General features: G+C 39.0%; 1 protein-coding gene across 1 annotated transcript in view; it reads left to right on the forward strand.

Annotated features, from left to right (window-relative positions):
* Positions 1 to 4,551: 4,551 nt before the first annotated feature.
* TRPA1 (transient receptor potential cation channel subfamily A member 1) overlaps positions 4,552 to 16,938 on the forward strand; it is a 37,841-nt gene continuing 25,454 nt past the window's right edge. Inside the window, exons 1-8 of the mRNA XM_055799814.1 lie at positions 4,552 to 4,732; positions 7,388 to 7,550; positions 8,824 to 8,999; positions 10,798 to 10,905; positions 11,679 to 11,787; positions 12,143 to 12,288; positions 13,792 to 13,928; positions 16,109 to 16,157. Coding sequence (XP_055655789.1) covers positions 4,613 to 4,732; positions 7,388 to 7,550; positions 8,824 to 8,999; positions 10,798 to 10,905; positions 11,679 to 11,787; positions 12,143 to 12,288; positions 13,792 to 13,928; positions 16,109 to 16,157 — 1,008 coding nt within the window. The 5' untranslated portion in view covers positions 4,552 to 4,612. The remainder of the gene's footprint in view (positions 4,733 to 7,387; positions 7,551 to 8,823; positions 9,000 to 10,797; positions 10,906 to 11,678; positions 11,788 to 12,142; positions 12,289 to 13,791; positions 13,929 to 16,108; positions 16,158 to 16,938) is intronic.

Genomic DNA, 16,938 nt, shown 5'->3' on the forward strand with positions numbered 1-16,938 from the left:
TGCCTCAGTCTGATTGGACTTTATGGACCAGAAAGTCTCTGAAGCCTGATAATTCAGCTTTTCCTAAATTCCGTAGTTACGGGAAGCCCAGGATTGAGGTGAGGTCCCTGCTTCACAGATGGTTGCTGGGTTTGGTCAGTGGTAGCTGATTGTAAAACCACAAAACCAGTCCTGGAGGCAGACACAAGAAGGTAAGTTTTCCAGTGTGGAAGGGAACCAGACTTCAGAACTTTGATCCTGACAGTCTCTGGCTGTACATTGGCACAGCTTCAACAGAAGGAGAGAGCATCACTACCAGAAAGCAAGCTGCCATTTGGTGGCCATGATTGCTTTTATTAAGAAGTAGACAGAGTATGTTTTAGCCTCTTTAATTTGAAGGCGGCATATAATGCCTGGCATGTAAGAGGCCCTCTGCTTGTTTAAAAGATAGTTGGCAAGACATGGTTTTGCTCCCAGATTCACAGAAGCACTACTGTCTGGAATGGGTACCTAAGTCACCCCTTCCCTGTACACACTCCACTCTGAAGCATCCAACTCTCACAGGGACAGGGATTGCATTCAGTTTTGCTACCATACACTTAAACCTTTTCTAGATCCAGTTTGTATACTTAAAACCTTTTGTTGGAGTTAACTTGAAGCCAATAGTCACTGCTGATAATTGCTGAGATGTACTGAGAACCTTGGGAAGTATCCTTACAAAGAGTGTTCTCATGGAGTGTCATCTCCCTGACTTATTACAATTGATATTAACCATAACATCAATTTAAAGTACTTTCAAAGCATAGCTTGTACTCTATGGGCATCTATTTAAATTTCTTCTTGTACAAAGCATTAAAAGTAGGACTCAAAATCTGTAAGATATTTCATATCTGATAATCATTAGAAAAAAACAGACTGCAGTGTAGTGGACTGAATTATTGTTAAGTACTCTTTTGTTTGGGGTTTTTTTAAGTAAGGCATGTAATAAATCTGTCAATAACTTAAATCCTTCTGTTGAGCATAGCAGCATGTTCCTCGCTACAGCAAAATCTCAAGAAGAAAAAAAGCAATGAAAAATCCATTAGACATAAGGGTAAAATGCAAGTTAAATTCACTCTGCTGGTTTAAAAAGACAGTAGCATTTTTCTCCATGGCAAGTACAACATGTTTCTGAAAACTTGTAGGAGACACTACATGCTTGCTTGTTTAGGCAGTAGCTTGGATTAATTTTTGGATGACTGTAATCAATATCTGAAATAGTATGATAAATTCATTTGGCTTACTGTATTAAGCTGACAATACAAAATCCTCAGTATAACTTTACACATCATAATTTGTATAATACTTCCTAAATAAATCACTTCCAAACCAAAAAACACACAGTCCATCCTTTTCATTACTGGTATTTGCTTGAATTTACAGTTCCTAGGCCTTCAAAATTAACAAAATTGCAGTACTGTGTTACTAAGGCTGCAAGACAGGAATGGTGCATACTTATGGTATATACAATTTAATTATTAAACAAACATTTTTAATGAAATGCTGCTTTATGATTACCTTTAGTGAATTTTGCTTGTACTAATGGATTCACTATTCTACCATTAGCAGGATCATGTTTGAAATAAAATGGTATAAACGTGTTTTAATCTACTCTTGGGAAAAACAGCTGCAAGAAAGGTTACACTCTGATTACTTATGTGAATTAGTTCCTTATGTCAAATCATTATGCAGAAATAAAAGCTGTGGTCAGCCCACTTAAAATTCCATTTGATTCCTCCTGGGAATGGAAAACCTTTGTATTATTTGTCATGCTCTGAACATTCTTCTGAACATTTAATAGAAGACTGAAAACTAAGAGTAATTTTAAAAGAAGGGGGCAGTATTATCTGATTGAAGAAAATAAGTAAAACCATGGCTGTTTGAGGATCGTGACTTCTGTTGTTTCATAGCATTACTCTGACTGCAATTTAGGGGATGTTAAGAAAAAAATGGATGATAGATTTACTAGTGCTTACTAATGATTCAGCAATACCTCTATTTCCCAGTAATGATTCTTGCAGAAAATAACATTTATTTTCTTTATATGATATCTAGACTGTTATTTGTTGAGCTTAATTTCTCACAATGAGTACTATGAGCAACAGAAAAGTTAAGGTCAGACAGAGAATTCAAAGGGACCTCACCATGGGAAGGTGAACAATCTCATTGAGGCTGCTCCTAGTCGAAGTACAAGGTAAAGGCTTTAGAAATACAGAGGGCTCCTCCTGTGACTTAATCCCAAATCACATAAATAGAATCTCTGCAGGCACTAATGACTATCTTGAGTGTAGCTTTCTTGCTATAGCATAAATGACCGTGTTTCTTTTGGTCACAATTAACGATGACATAACACTAAAATGTGCCTTAATGTACTGCTGTTGAATGTATGCAATATCTATGGGCTATGGCAGAATGTGGGCTGAAGAAACTTTTTTTGTTCCATTTGTTAATGTTGCCTGATAAATAATAGGACCAAAGCTCTACATCACAAGCACTTAAAACCACCCAGTTAGTCTTAGGACTATTTAGTCTTATGATCTTAAGACTACTTAATTAAGGTTGTGTACCTTAAGCAACTTACTATAAATGATTCTGGAGTTAAAAGCTCCACGATCAAAACAACAAACACACCATTTGTAGAGAGAAGTCTGGTGTTACACATGCCAGTGAAACTCTGAAGGAAGCGGCAAGTGTAAAGGTACAAATACCAGTGGTAAGTGCATTTAGGAAAGTTCTTCAACAAGGTCCTTCCTCAGTCTCTTAATGAAAATAAACTGTCTTAAGACAGGCGGGAAGGTTTTTCTGAATCTGGGTTAAGGGTTTAAAAAAAAAATGGAATAGAAATAAACTTTCTCAGGGCAAGGACCCCTTAAAGCCAGTGTTGGGATCAACGGTGCAAAGACATTCTGGTGATATGGAAGGCATTATTGAATTTTTCAGAATGACCAAAAATGTAGATGGTTGTGGGAGATCCCACAAGGTTTGGTGATACAGTAATGAAATGTCAGATGAAATTAAATGCTGATAAATGCTAGGTGGGTACACAGAGGAAATATAACCCTAATTATCCTCATACCAGTGAGTATAGCACAAGTGCTATTTTTTTATACTATCTCCACTTAGAAAAGGGATTGTGGTGTTTCTCAGGGAACTTAGCTCAGTGGCATTCAAAAAAATCGAATGCCTTTGTGAGCACTTAGGTGAGGAATGAAGAAAAAATTGAATAAACAGTTGGTACTATTGCTCGAATATACCTTGACTTCAGCCTGTAGGTCTTGCCATCCCATTTCAAAAGGAACATGGAAATGATGCAGAGTAGCAGGATGAGGTTGTTCAGAGATACAAAATGGCATCCCTAAGAAGAAAAACCATACGAATGAAGCCTGATTAGTGAGCAAATAGCTGGAAGAAATTTGCGAAATCATGAGCATTAACAGGGATTTTAAAAAAATAGAGAACAACTCTCCATTTCTCAAAATAAAAACACTAGGGAGCACCAAGGGAAGCTAGTGGTAAAAGAAAGCATTTTTCACAAACACATAATGAAATTACGGCACTTAGTGCCACAGAATGTTGTGGCACGGACAGCATAAAAGAGTTCAAAACGAATCCGTGGAGAGTTGCCGATGACGGCTGTGAACAGGCTGCGCTGGCCGGACACCTGGCTGCGGCACCCCCGAAGCTGCCGCTGCCATAAACCGTGGGGGCGCCGGCAGCTGCCACCCGTGAGCCCACGCCGCTCCGCCCGAGCCTCTGCCCGACCGCCGGTAGGGCTCGTCCTATCGCCTTAAGTAAACCGTTAGTTCTCCGAGATACACCTGTGGAATTCCGTTTGAGAAGAATGACTCAGTTAAAGTCGCTTTCGCAATTAACCCATCGAAACGCTTCGAGCTGCTCCCTTTCTGTACTCTTCCCATCGCTTTCCTGCGCTGCTCCAAACTCGCTGGTAAAAAAATGGTACAAGAAAATGTTGTGACTACAAAGGAAATACCGAAAAGCGAAGCGTAGGAAACTCGACTAACCGTGTTAAAGACGGGAGGCGGGTGCAGGCCGTCCGCTCGGCCCCGCAGACGGCGGCAGCGGCGCTGCCCGGCCGCCCCGGCCCCTCTCCGCGCGGGCTGCGCCGAGAGCCCGGCTTCGCTCCTCCGGCTGCGCTCTGCGTTTATTTACTTTCATATTTGCACACTGTGCTCTCCGCCCTGCAGCTCTGCACGTACAGATGCGCGCACCTCCAGGGACCTCTGTCACTGCCACATACCCCCTAAAACCCAGCGGTGGCCGTTAACTCCGTCAGCGGTGGCCGCCGCGGCTCCCCACCCGGCTGCGGGGGCGGCCGCCCAGCGCCCACGCAGCGCGGGTCCAGGCGGCGGCCCCTGCGGGGGACCGCCCGGACCTGCCCGTCGGCGCGGCGGAGGGCAGCTCTGCCTGCCGGGGTCCGCGGCGGGAGCGCCCCCGCCCGCTTTCCCCGCCTCCTGCCGCCGCTTCGCGGGGTGGCCGGGCGCGGCCTCGGCACGGGCCGTCACTCTGTCTCTCGCCTCGCAGGTCTCCGGAGCGGGCGGGGCGGGCGCTGCTCGGAGCCGCGCGGGTGGTCGCCATGAAGCGCTCGCTGCTGCGGCTCTGCCAGGCGCGGGAGAAGGCGGCGGCCTCCAGCTCCTACCAGGGCGTCGTCTGCGAGGCGGATGCCGCCTCCGTCGCCTCGCAGGATGTCTTCAAGGTGCGTGCGGCGGGGCGCGGAGCGAGTGGCGGTCCCGGGAGCGGGGTGGCGGGTGTGAGTGAGGGGGCAGCCCAGCTGCCCGAAACACCGAGGCCGGCGTGGGACGAGACGTTGCCCAAGGCTGGGAGGGCGCTGGGACGCGGAGGGTGAAGGCGGAGGGTGAAGGTGGAGGGTGCGGTGGGTGGGGGCGAAGTCGGGATTGGAGGCAGCTGTGCGGGCTTGGCACTGTTTGTGTCCCGGACACCCTTTGCTCCAGGAGACCCTTTCCCCTCACTCGTCAAGGGAGCCGTGAGGGAAGAGCCGAGGGGTGGGAGAGGGGCTGGGAGCCTCCCTGGCCATGGGGTGTGAAGGCACAGGACACTGCGGCGTTGTGTGGCCAAGTCCGAGCCGGGGCGAGTGGGGATGCGGGAGGGGAGCTGGCGAAGGAGGACGCAGGGTCGCAGGGGTGGGTGGTGGTGGCAGGCAGCTGCCGTGGGCTCACATCCCCCCCGGGCATGGCTCCCCAGAAAAGGTCCCACTCTTAGAGGGCGGTCCAGAAGTTATGATGGGAATCAGCAGACCGTCTAGCAAAAACGTCTGGAAGGTTTAGAAGCGCTGGGACTGTAATGAAGGCAAAGGGAACCAGCAGCACCAACCTACAAATGCGAAATTGCTGCCAGGAAGGATCTAACACCTTCTCTTTTGCACAGAGAACAGAACAAGAAGTTGTGCGTGTGTATTGCAGCTAGGGAGACCCAGACCAAGTGTCAGGGAAGCCTTTTCTAAGAGTTAAGACATATCAAGCGAAGGAAGAGGTTGCTTATAGGATGAATGACTTGGGTAACTTAGGAGATTTGTAAGAGCAGGCTAAAAGAATTTGACAAAGTATGTGAATGAGTTTAAAGACCTCTTGAGGTCATTTCCAGCCTTGTTTTCTGTGTGCTAGCTATAGTCCTGAGCAGCACCTCTTCAGCATAATACAGCTTGTCACTGTGGTGGGTGATCTGCCACCGGAGCTGTTCAGGTGAAGGGCAAAGCAGCTGCTGTTGTTTAAAATAACTTGCTTTGCTGTTTTGAACCAACCAACCAAAGTACTGAGAAGACCCAACTGATTTCTTCCTTTCCCATTTTATTAATGAAACACTGCATTATTGGCTGAAAAATCTTATTTTTGTTGACAGAAGTTATCATCATGCCACATTTGGTCTTACTGATGAAAAATTCCAATGTAATGAGTGGTCAAATGTCGTCTAAATCAATAGAAAGATTTAAAATTCATTAAAATTAAAATAAGTTAGAATATTAGAAGGAATAGAAGATACTGGGCTTTGTAATAAGGTTTTCTTAAATAGCTTTTTGATGTGTATAAAATGTATAGATATTTGTGTATGTAATTGACCTCTTATTTTTGTGACAGTTGAAAGTTAAGTACCCTTTCCACAATGGAAATTATCTTTTTCTGATTGCACTTTTGAAGCAGATGTTACTCCTGTACTGGCCCCAGTCTTCTAAATCTTTAAACGCATTTGCAACGTTGTTGACAGAAGTAACCTCTTTGAGGTCAGTGTGGCTAAGCTGAAGTTAAGTTAAACACGTGCTTAAGAGTATGAATGGGCTGCCGGTAATGTGTATTACCTTCTTGACAGCAACAATAGTTGAGTCGTTGTGGCTCAGGCGATCCTGGAGAGCAAAGTTTTCCTTTTCTTTTGCAGCTGAGAAGGAACAGTGATTTTAGAGGATTTGCATTTTTTTTACCCTTTGCTTGCTTACACATCATTGGGAAAGTTTGCATTATTTTTGATATGCATTTTTCTTTCTTTTTTTTTTTTTTAATGTTGTGGAATTGTTCTTATTCCCTGTTAACTTTTTAATAACTTGGTTTTAAATTATTGCCCCTTCTACTGCAATCATTTTTTTCTATCACTTTTCTTCATATACAACTATGGATTTTGAAACACTCTTTAACAAAAATATTTGGAGAACATCATAAAGTATCAGCAATGTTGCCATAGTGGGCTTCAGTTGCAAAGCACAGTACCAGGAAGGTATCAAGGTATAAGTGGGCTGAGCTGTCAGAGGGGGTTTTATTGTACTGTGCTATGAAGATGCTGGGTTGTTTCAGGCTGAGATAGTAGCCTATGGGATGCTTTTAGGATACTGATGAAATTAAAGAATTTATCGGTTGCTCTGACATAACATCACAGAAACCCAACAGCTGAACTTGAGAGCATAGGGCATAATATCATTCTCTGTAGAAAGATCTAGAAAAGGCATTTGTCTAGATTATTATTTTTTCCTCTCTGTTGAATGTATCTGGCATGGCCAAAGCTGTAGAGAGTATAAAACAGTAAGTGATGAATTTGCTTTTTTGAGATTTTCCATGGTGGAGGGAGGATCTTGGATGTACAACAGAAGACAAAATAATGTATTCAAGATAATTTCCATTTTTGTTAATTCTGCACTGTTTCTCATCTGGGTCTGATTTTACAACCAATTAAATCGATCTGAGTTTGACTGTTAACTCAATTTGATCAGGATTTGTGTACTTCTGTATGCAACGAAACAGTTGGGGGAGAATTATTGAGTGGTAACATGCCCACAGTAACACATTATAGCATTGCTAACATTTTGCCTATTAAAAGAATGAGAAAATAAGAAAATTTGTGTCCAAAATAGGTGATTTCAGATGGAAGCGCCTGTAGGCTAAGGAGCTTCATTAAGAAGAATCGTTCTGGGCTTACCAAAGTGGATGAATTAAATGCCACCCCACTGCATCACGCTGCGGAAGGAGGTCAAATAGAATTAATGCAGCTGATCATAGACGATTCTTCCTGTGAAGGTAAGACACATTTTATGAAATATCTTATTTTATAGAATAAAAATGTTCAATAATCTAAATGTTTGTTACTCAACTGAAGCAGAACTGGTATTTGTTATCTACATTTACAGTTTTAAATAGAATTCAGACTGTCTGCCACAGTTTGCAGTGTCTCAGGTGTGTGGGTTGCCCTTTTTGTTAGGACTGTTTTCTCTCTAATGCAGTGAATCAATATATCTTATTTTGTTGGGACTCAGGTTTACAGTCCTCAGAAATAAAAAAGAAAACTTCAGTGAAGTACAAGTAGGCTGACTTTTTGTCTTCCTTATTTATGTTATGTGTCTTTTGTTACATTTCTAATACAGGAAATTTAAAAGAGAATTAATTTGGCTTCTTATGCTTGTCATTGAAGTTGTCATTGTAACAATGTATAACTTAATTAGTAGCGGGGAAGAGTAAACATTTGATGAGATAGGCCATCTAAAAACGTTTAGGGAAGAAGTGGTACATAGGAGAATATGGGGGCCTTCAATGATGGAAAACTTTCTGTGTAAAAAGTGTCGTTTAGTAGCTATTAGTAAGCGTTGTGAACTACATAGTACTCCACTGATAGACTGTGAGCTACTGAGCAAACATGCAATAGCCCTGAAAAGCTCATTTTTTCACCCAGTGTTGGCCAATCTAATTTTAGACTACTCTGGCTGAAATTTATTTTTCTTTTCAGTATATAACTTTTGTCTTGATTTTTTAGAATATTTGTTTAAGTTTATTTGAAATTTTGAATCTCAGAATATATGTGTACAATAGACCATTTTTATCACTGGGCATGAATGGATTGACTTCTGTGTTCTCAAGTGAATCAGAATAGATAGGGTCTTTGATCTTACAATTTACAAGCACTTATTCAGTATCTCTTATTTTAGTTATTCACATACACTTGTTTTGTGCATCCTCTAAAGCAATAGCTGCGAAGTTGAGTAAGATAGGAAAGAGAAGAGACAAGGAAAGAGAAATCAAGTAACCCTTGGTGGGGGAAAAATAATGTGCAAGAAACAGATGTTTCACTCCTCCCATCTCTCTAACTAATACTGCGTATTCAGCACAATATTTAATCAAGATAACACAATGCACTGTGTGACATGGAATCTTTCCTTTTTTTTCTTCAAAGAAATGCAGTAGCACAGACCTAAACCTCCATTGAGGACACTTTTTTTTTTTTTTTTTCTTCCAGTACAATCAGAACATGTGATGATTTTGCTTTGGTTTTGTTTTTGTTTTCTCTCTTTTGGCCTAGTACTAAATGTGATGGATTCTTCTGGAAATACCCCACTGCACTGGGCCACAAAGAAAAACCAGGTTGAAAGTGTTAGTTTGCTTCTTAGCAGGGGAGCCAATCCAAACATTCTGAACTCCAATATGATGGCACCTTTGCACATGGCAGTGCAGTCCCTGCATAATGAAATTGTTAAGGTAAGTCTAAAGTCCTCATAAATCTACAGACTTAATAAGTAGCTCAACAGCAGCTGCGTGCAGAATGCCAAGACCTTGTTTATACATGCTGTATCTCCCCTGTGTGCTTTGTTTAGAGAGTAGGTTGTGTAACATAGGATGCTTATAGAAATGTTTGTGTCTTCTTAGCACAGCAAGTCAAAAATAACCTACTGATTTATATAAATACTGATATTTATGTAATGATAGTAGTTGTTACATTTCATGGAGAATTCTTTTAGTTTCTGAATTTTAAAAGTTCAGAAAGTTATTTTTCAAAAGAAAAAAAGGTTCTTTTTAACACTAAAATTTCATGTAGGCACGTGTCATTTCAAATGTTTATGTTCTGATTTTATTTTTTTTTAAATTGTATAGGGAGTCATAGAAGTATCAACATTTTCTAGTTTCATATTGCATTTTTTTAATGAAAACCAGATTAAAATTAGTCAGAAAACACAGTTCTTAAAACCAAGATTTTAATAATAATTTGAATAATAGCAGAACTAAAGCTGCAATTAAAAATCACAAAAATATATTGTGAAGAAATTACTAAGGTGTCCATTTTGAACCTTGTAAAATAGCAACAGCATTGAGATTTTAAGCACCATAATTTTTTCATCATTTGTCCAAGTGCAATGAGAATGTTTTCTTCATATGCAGCATTTGGATAGAATTTTAGAATTTGTAAAGGTTTTGAATTTACAAGGTGAATGCAATCTTAAAACTGTATCACTTGCTTCTCCCTTTAAAGTTGTCTTTTTTATTACTTCATCAAAAAAAAACCCAAAAGAAAACCATATTCCTCTGTTCAAGACTTAAAATCCTTTAGAAATTTTCAATGATGAAATATTTCACTGTCCTCACGTCTTTTACAAAATCTGATTTTATTATGAATTAAGAACAGAAAAATCTGAAATACAATGGAGTTTTTTAAATGGCCTTTGTGTCAAGTTCTGGGTTTGAGTTATTTTACAGCTCTGCTCTTGACTAAATGCGTGCTCTCATTCCCCCTCCTACCCCCCTCCCATTGTGTATTCAAGCTAATTCTCCTTTTGGTTTCTATTGTCAAATTGCCTGAGAGTGATTGAAATGTGCCAGTCCCTCCAGTACAGTAAAATTCTTTGGAATTACTGAATGACAATTAAATAAATATGTAGGTAGAGGAATAAATATGGGGTGCAGTACAATCATGATCATTTCTAGATCCTTCGCTTCTCAAAAAATGCTGGAAGCAGTCATAGAGGTACTTGGTGATACTGATAGCTCAGTGTTAACTGTTAACATAGGGACTGAAGCAGGAGTTCAGGATTGGAAGGGTCCCTGTTTCAATTTTCTTGTTTCCCTTGGTATTTTATATCTGTCCAATAGATGCCTAATCGAGCAGGATCTACAACATTGCCACTTTCCAGGGAATACAGAACATTACAAGACATTATAACAAACTTTGGTTAAAAATCCCCATCTGCACTTTGCTACAGAAAAGGTTTTTGTCCCAGTATTGGGAAAATTGTTAAATAAAACTTTCAGCTCCTGTGCAGCTATATACAGTGTTTAATCTAGTTACCCAGCTGTCTGCTGTAAAGAATTTTACTTTGCTTTTCTGTTCTTACCTGCATTTTTCTACATTCTCCTGCTCCTCTGCCTGTGTGTTGCGGGCTGTTGGCATGTGAAAAGAGCAAGTTGCAAGAGTGCTATGGGTGATAAACAACAAAAGTAATGGAATAGGCCTTCATTGTTGTGTTTGGCTTATGGCTGACTGAATGTTTTCTTAACCATTTAGATTTTAGTACAGCATAGCAGTACAGATGTTAATTTGGAAGGTGAAGCAGGGAACACACCTATAATTGTTGCATGTTACAAGGATAATCCTGAAGCACTGACACTTCTGGTAGGTATAATTATCCATCAATTTTTAATATAATTTGTTTACCTTGATGCAGTGTTATTCTGTTCCTGTGTTCTGTCTTTGTTCAATGGAGGACGGTTAGTCATGGATCTGGTATTCAAGTTGCTTTGCATAGATTACTAAGAAACAACCTTTTAGGAGCATATATTAATATATCGGAGCGGCAAACTTACAAAAAAATTTAAACTGATTTTGAAAGGCATGAGAACACAAGATGAAGCACATGTATTTATAGATGTATGGATATAACATGTAAAAGATGTTTGAGTATAAACTTCACAATGCATATACAGCATTTAAAAAAAAGGAGACTGGTACCCAGGAGACTGTGTCTGCTGCTCAGAGAGGCTGTGGAGTCTCTTTCTCTGGAGACATTCAAAACCCGCCTGGACGTGATCCCGTGCAACCTCTCTAGGTGAACATGTTTAGCAGGGGGTTGGCCTAGACCAGGGGTCCTCAAACTTTTTAACCAGGGGGCCGGCACGCGGATGCAGTGGCAGGCAGTCATCTGCGGCTGCTTGGTTTCCCCCCCCAGCCCCCGGCGGGGGGGGGGGGGGGATTCTGTAAATACCGGGGGCCGGATGGAGGACCCTGGGGGCCCATATCCAGCCCGCGGGCTGTAGTTTGAGGACCCCTGGCCTAGATGATCTCCAGAGGTCCCTTCCAACCCTGGCCATTCTGTGATTCTGTGTAATAGCATGTTCATTATTCAGAATTTTCTGTATGTCATTAAGCTATATCCAGATATTTTCCAGATTGAAAACGGAGGGAAAATATGTAAACCAAACAAAACAGGATGTATGCCTATCCATGCAGCTGCCTTTTCAGGTGCAAAGACGTGTATGGAAATTCTTTTAAAAAAAGGTAAATACATTGTTCCCAAACACTCAGTAGGATTTATTGTTTATAATAACATTATCTATTTTCTGCTTTAATTCTCAAAGAACTGTGAAAACAAGGACTTATAACTGTGATTGTACTTACAAGAAGTTAATGCAATTATTCCTATGGGTAATTCATGCTCATAACTTTTGTATGATTGCAGCCTAACTGCTTTCCTAAATGCGTGTCCACCCATTGTTTAATGATAGATGTGAAAGGTTTGTATTTTGAGGAAGGAGAATATTATTCCACAGTTAATATACTTGTTTTGAAAGCCTTTGTATCTTCTGTTATCTCATTCTCACTTTAAAAAAATCCATTTATTTTCATGTCTTAGGTGAAGAATTGGGTCACTCTGCTAAAACCCACATCAATTTTACTAATAATGGAAAGTGCAGTCCACTTCATTTGGCGGTTCAAAGTGGAGACCTTGAAATGATTAAAATGTGCATTGAATTCGGAGCCCAAATTGATCTAAAACAGGTAAAACTCAGAGTGGAGCAAAATGTAATTTTGGTAAAACCGAGGTATTTCTAAATCTCTGAACGGTATGAAAAAAAAGTTGAACAGATAATCAGTGCTCATGGTCTCTTCCAATGCAAAACCAAGGGAGCAGCAAATGAAAAAAAAAGTCTCATGTTCAAATCAGGCAAAATGCCAGGTTTCTTTACACAACTTACATAGGATGTTGTGGATATGAAAATACATTTCAAATTTTTATTTGAATTCAAATTAATTCAAAATAAATTTCAAAGTACATTTGGGCAGATCTATCGAGGAAAAATTGGTTCTCAACTACTACATACAATGATACCCCCTCTGGCTGAGGAAGTCCTTGAGTCATAAACAGAGCCTGGGAGAGCACTCTGCAGAATGGTGCGGCCTTCTTTAGAAACCCTTTACTATGCAACTGCTATCGTCTCTTCCGAGAAGTGGAATCTTCAATCTGACCCTTTCTCATCATTCTTGTTTATCCCTAGCCTTGCCTTGGCCTTTATAATATCTTCTTTGTAAGCAAGCACAAATTCATACTACTGCTGCTACTGTGATACTGTTGGTGTAAGGGCCTGTGCCCAGCTTCATGATGAATAAACATTTCTGCAGATATCTGTCATTAATCAAATTGTTTGCAAGGCTGAAATCAACTCATGAGAGCAAAGATAAACATGGTTTAGCCTTCTTTTATTGGTTTGATTCTTTGAACACGCAGCTTTTGAATGAGATGATTTATGCTGCTGATTTTGTGATGGGTAAGACTCTCCTTTTGAGAATGCTTATGGCATTGTGGAAAAGCCCATTCCAACGCATTCACTGAAATGTTCCTGTTCTAAAAAGGAGAAAGTCAAAAGCCTCAGGCATGTATCAAAGTTAGTTTGTCCCATCTAGCTAAATCATGTTCTGGCACATATTGTTCTAATACTTTATTGCTTAGTAATTTTATGACTGTCTAGCTTATAATAGTTTAATAACATATTAAAACAAGTTATTTTTAACCTGCAGAAAATTTTATTGAAGAATTACTTCTAAGGAAGATCCCTTTCAAGGAAGTCAAAAACATTTTAGAATAATACATTTTCTGTATTATAAGGGCACATTTGTTTGCTATTCATTTGTATTGATCTATGTATGGTTTTCGGTAGTTTTCCTTTGCTTCATCTCTTGTATTAAAGGGTGCTCTCTGTGTCTGTTTATTAATTCAACTACAAAGATTGCTAAGACTGTAATTATCTCATATCTTAGAGACTTGGTGTAAAACAATAAGAAGCTTTGTAGTAATCCTTTAAAACTATCTCTGTAGTCTCTTCTGGTTTTTAAGATCTCTTTAGAGTTCCACTATAGTTAAAGACTAAAGTTTCATTACTTACATAGAAATGTAGGCATTTAAGAATCATGAATCCCGGCTAGTTCACTAGTATGTTTACGAGGTTGGAGGTTAGGTTGTTGGGGTTTAAATATTTAAATGTTGTTTCATTTTCCCATTTACAGAATGAAAAGTGCACAGCACTTCATTTTGCTGCCACTCAAGGAGCAACGGAGATTGTGAAATTAATGATGTCATCCTACGCTGGTGAGGAATCCATTATTGATGCTGTAGATGGGAATAAGGAAACATTGCTTCACAGGTAGGAGGCTGCTCTGCCAGATTTCACTGTAAATTATGTGAGCTATGATATTCTCAGTTATTGTCAGCACCAAATTATACTTTATATAGTATACTTTGGAACACCCATATGGGTTGAAACAACTTCATGGGATGGGGGATGGTTTTAGTGATAGAGTCAGTAATTTGGTCAGAATGCTAAACGTTTTTGTGCTGCACCCAAAATCAAGAGTTCCAGTTATCTTGGAACCATGCCAAGGGATGCTCACTAACAGTATTGAAAATTCCCTCCAGCATAGTAGGTGAACAAGTTCATGGATTGTTAACAGACTCTGAGGTTGTGGAACAAATGCCCTCATCTAATAGGATTATGTTCTCCAGAAATGAGTGAAAAATATAAATTCTTTAAAAATGTTTTCTTTTTTCCTCAAAAAATTACCTTATACTTACCAACAAATAGATGTTGGTACACTTCTTTATGACTACAAAATTGTAGATGGTGTTTGTGTATGTAATAATCCTCTAGGCTTCTCTAGTTTTTCACACTCCGTTTGAAACCAGAGTACTAGACTGTGGAGAAGTTTCCTCAGTCTTCTGTGGCAGAAAGACACTTAGATGTGCTGGCTACCAGCTCCATGGAAGATAGTATATTTCCCCATCTATACATTTTTGCAAGAAAGATGTGTCTCACTGCATTTAAGTGTATTACAATATAAAATAATTAGTAGAAAGTCAGAGGCAGGGGAGATGATTCAAAGATAATTGAAGAAATTACAAGGGGACTGTATTGTAAACTTAAGATAAGGTTTGGGTATACATGGAAATGCTACCATGATAGAACACGATTGAAGACAAAGCGATGACAGAATGCCAAAGAAAATTGTGCAGACACAACATACTACTTAATAGATGACTGGCTGTCATATGCATGAAAAAGATTGCCCTTGGAAAAAGCTTAGTAAAAAGAATGACACTTTTAATACCTGTGTTTGTGAAACAGGAAAGAAAATATTATCAAGAACCATCAGAGAGGTCGAAAATGACCCAGATCTCTCAGAACATAAATAAACTGAATAGTGACATCAACTTGTTGAGAAGTGAAGGAGCAGTGAAGCATAGGCAGGACTTGATCCTTTCACATTCCTACTGTCATGTTTCCATCTAAATGTTTTATAAAATGACTTCACTTTCTCCTCAGCCACCTTGGAATTTATTTTGAGCGTGTGTGAAGCATTCAATATTTGTGCCTGGCTGGAGGGGTCTACTGTAGATAATGGAGGTATCTTTAATTATTTGGAACCATGACATGATTTTTAAAACATGTCTTTTGAGTAATCAGTTCTAATTATAGTACACCCAGTGTTATTACCTCTTATAATGCTAAGGGAACTGTTATCTTTGAGATACAGTGCAACCTTGGAACTGTCCTTCTGTGTTGGTCATTGAGTCAAAATATTTAACAGAGGTCTGACTTCTGAAAACATTTAGACTGCGTGTATTAGCTATATATGTTATATAGTTTTGCTGTGCTTGCTGCTTTCACAATTTTTTCCTGTATTTCAGTGTCTTAATGTAGAATAAACCCTGATAATTTTTCATGTGTATAGACAGATGTAAAATATTTTTAGTAAATTAATAAATGTCACCACAATTTTGATCAGTGTATTATATTTTTTCAAGTAGAATTGCCTGCCACAGTCAGAATACATGTTTAGACATTGTCATTTAAACCCCACTTTAGCATTATTACACAAAATATATAGGAAGTTATTTTTTTAATATCAAATTAGTGAAATGTTTTTGAGACATTAGGTTTGCCTGGAACAAACTGAGTCTGAAGTTTATGGAATTCTATATTGACCTTGTGTGATACAGCAAAAGATCTGAAATATGAAATGACTGATTCTGTTAAAAATCAGTGGTAAAATGCCTGTTGACCTACCAGTAAGGTCTTTGCTTCCTGCAGTGAGTTTTCAATGTATTAATTGAACTGAACTTAGTTTAAAAAGAAAATTCCATGACAAAAATCAAAACCATTTATTAAAATCAATTATGTAATAAAGGTATCTTTCTGTCTTTTTATATTAAGTATTTATTGGAAAATATTAGAAAATGCAGCTAATGGAGGAGAATGCTACCCTTTGGCTTGAAACTTCATTGTCCTTTCTAACGTTACTGTATTTTTTGCATTTTTCCCCACAGGACAGCATTGTTTGATCATTATGAACTGGCAGAGTATTTGATTTCAATGGTAAATATTTAATCAAGCAACATGTTTATAAAGAATATTGCTATCTATTATTACAGGTCTGCATAGAGTTATTAATAAAGGAGAATGTGTTCTCAGGTATACATTATTTAGATAGATTTATATACATTTCATAATGCATTATTGACAGTTACAGTGCAACAGTAGTTATGGCTCCATGATTGTGTTCCACAGTTACAGAGGATGAAAACTTGCAATTTATTTCCATTTTGCTTACTCAGAAAAGTTTCATAAACATCTTTTACCAAATATAGTGAACTGGTTTAGTCATCCTCACTTTTAGGATATGAAATAAGAAATAAATGCTAAACATGCATTGAATTTGATCTGATTTTTTTTTAAAAAAAAATCCTTTCTTTAAAGTATGTACGCATGATTGTTCTGGGGTCACATAGACATATGAAGTTTGTGCATGATCTAGAAATATTTTTTACTGTATGTAGTTTGGTTATATTTCTTCACTGAATAATTAAGAGGGAGAAAGAGAAGAAATGTAACCAGGAATGCTACTGGCTATGATCCAAGTGTCCATTTATACCAATTAAACAAGGCTCAAATACTCATTATATGCTGCATTTGGTTGAGGAAATTTTCAGAAGTCATCAGACTTCTTTTTCATTTTATATATGTTTAGGTTTTTTACTTTATTTCATGATAATTATATCAAGAAAAATTCTCTTTTACATACAGTTTTGCTTCTCTCAGAAACTCTGTTATGGGGACTGAATTTAGTCAAAACTAGATGTTGTCCTTATTTTTAATT

Source organism: Falco peregrinus, chromosome 3 (genome assembly GCF_023634155.1).
Source record: "Falco peregrinus isolate bFalPer1 chromosome 3, bFalPer1.pri, whole genome shotgun sequence".
In the NCBI taxonomy this organism is placed as follows: Eukaryota; Metazoa; Chordata; class Aves; order Falconiformes; family Falconidae; genus Falco; species Falco peregrinus.